This window comes from Egretta garzetta, unplaced genomic scaffold (genome assembly GCF_000687185.1).
Source record: "Egretta garzetta isolate BGI_Z169 unplaced genomic scaffold, ASM68718v1 scaffold211, whole genome shotgun sequence".
In the NCBI taxonomy this organism is placed as follows: Eukaryota; Metazoa; Chordata; class Aves; order Pelecaniformes; family Ardeidae; genus Egretta; species Egretta garzetta.
The window spans coordinates 1,202,801-1,204,486 of record NW_009258673.1 but is presented as its reverse complement, the minus strand read 5'-3'; the positions used below and the strand labels follow the sequence as shown (position 1 = coordinate 1,204,486).

Genomic DNA, 1,686 nt, shown 5'->3' with positions numbered 1-1,686 from the left:
CAGCTTCTCCTGCCTGTGCTCAGCCCTGCGCTGTTAGTCTGAGGAAGATGCCAGATGCGTTTGCCATTCACTCACTCTAACCTGCATTCCCCATGTGAAATGCCAGGCTCTGCTAACAACCCATTCTCTGAACCTGCCAGTGACCTGCCCGCCCAGCGGAACGCAGCATCGCTCCTAGCGCAGTGTGGAGAAGACTGAAGAGGAGGTGTCGGCGAGCGGGGTTATCTGATACGGGTTTGCAGCTAGTCTAATGCAAGGAGAGGGGCATAACTGGGTTACGGGGAAACCCTGGCAAGGGCAAAGCCCTTCGAGGTGACCCGCCACATGTGTTTTCTCCTCCTGTGTCTGTCCTTGCCTGCTGCAGTACCAGCAGGACCTAGTGGTGCTGCAGGACAAGCTTCGCATCTCCAACAAGAAGCTGGAGGAGTATGAGACTCGCTTCAAGTGCCAGGAGGAGACAACGCAGAAGTTGATGCTGGAGTACCAGGCCAGGCTGGAGGAGAGCGAGGAGCGGCTCCGGAGGCAGCAGGAGGATAAGGAGATCCAGATGAAGGGCATCATCAGCAGGTACAGGGGAGGTGGGAGCGCTGGAGGTGGCAGGGAGCCTGGCTGGTGTTAAAGATAACCCCTGCCCAGGGGACTTGGGTTTCTCCGGAGGCACAGGCAGGTTTCCCATGTGGGTTTTCCAGCATTTATTCACTTTCTGCCCTTTTTGGTTAGGGCCAAATCCCCCCGGTGGGAGGGATTTCAAGCACTGACTCTTTGGGTCCCCCCATCAGCATTACCAGGGACAAGGAAAACCCCGACATTTTCCCAATTCACAGAGGCAGAGAGCTGTCAGCCCGCCCCAGTTCTCGGAGGATCTGGCAGGCTTGCTGCTATGTTCATATGAGCCAGAGATGCAACGATCAAGAGTGTTTTTTTCCTGATGTTTAGCTAAAGATCTCATCACTATCCCATTACTCCTAGCTATAAATCCCGTTCTCCCACCCAGTGGGATGCGGTGTTTACATTTGCCCGGGACGCAGACTGTGCCAGTGCAACTGGCTTCACCCTTACCCGAGCCAAGCCAACCTGGTGCTTTTCATCAGCCCTGATAAAGGGGTCAGCCTTCACTCTCCTGGTCACTTGAGCTTTGGGACAGTCTGCTGTACAGGCCTTGAGAGAAGAGGAAGAGCCAGAAAAAAGGCTGGTTCTAAACTCTTGGTTTGTGCCTAAGAAGCGGCAGCGCCTATGGGGGTGTGTGTCTCCTCTGTGCTCGAATGCACAAGTGTGGGCCCTGGGAGCATCTCGGTGTTTGCCTCAGCGTTGCAATTTCAGATGAGCTGGTTTGACCTGGTGTGGATGATGGGGGCTGCTATGTGAGGCCAGTTCCCTCCGTAGACCGGCTCTGCTGGTATTTCACATCTCTTCCTGTGTGCTTCAGAGATGTACATCGTCCTTTGCTTCCTTGGTGTCAAGGACTAAACAAGGACATGATCTGATCGTTCACTCCGGGTGGTTGATTTAGACGTGTATGAGGCGTTACAATATCTGGGCGTAGCAGAGCCCAACGCATGTAATTTTTTTTCTTGTCTGTTCGGCGGCCAGACTGATGTCGGTTGAGGAGGAGTTAAAGAAGGACCACGCAGAAATGCAGGCTGCCGTGGATTCCAAGCAGAAGATTATCGATGCACAGGTGAGTCC

General features: G+C 54.0%; 1 protein-coding gene across 1 annotated transcript in view; it reads left to right on the top strand.

Annotated features, from left to right (window-relative positions):
* Nucleotides 1–1,686, top strand: part of LOC104135225 (DAB2 interacting protein) — a 177,506-nt gene that overhangs the window by 173,007 nt on the left and 2,813 nt on the right. The window contains exons 15-16 of the mRNA XM_035888607.1: nucleotides 365–567; nucleotides 1,591–1,678. Coding sequence (XP_035744500.1) covers nucleotides 365–567; nucleotides 1,591–1,678 — 291 coding nt within the window. The remainder of the gene's footprint in view (nucleotides 1–364; nucleotides 568–1,590; nucleotides 1,679–1,686) is intronic.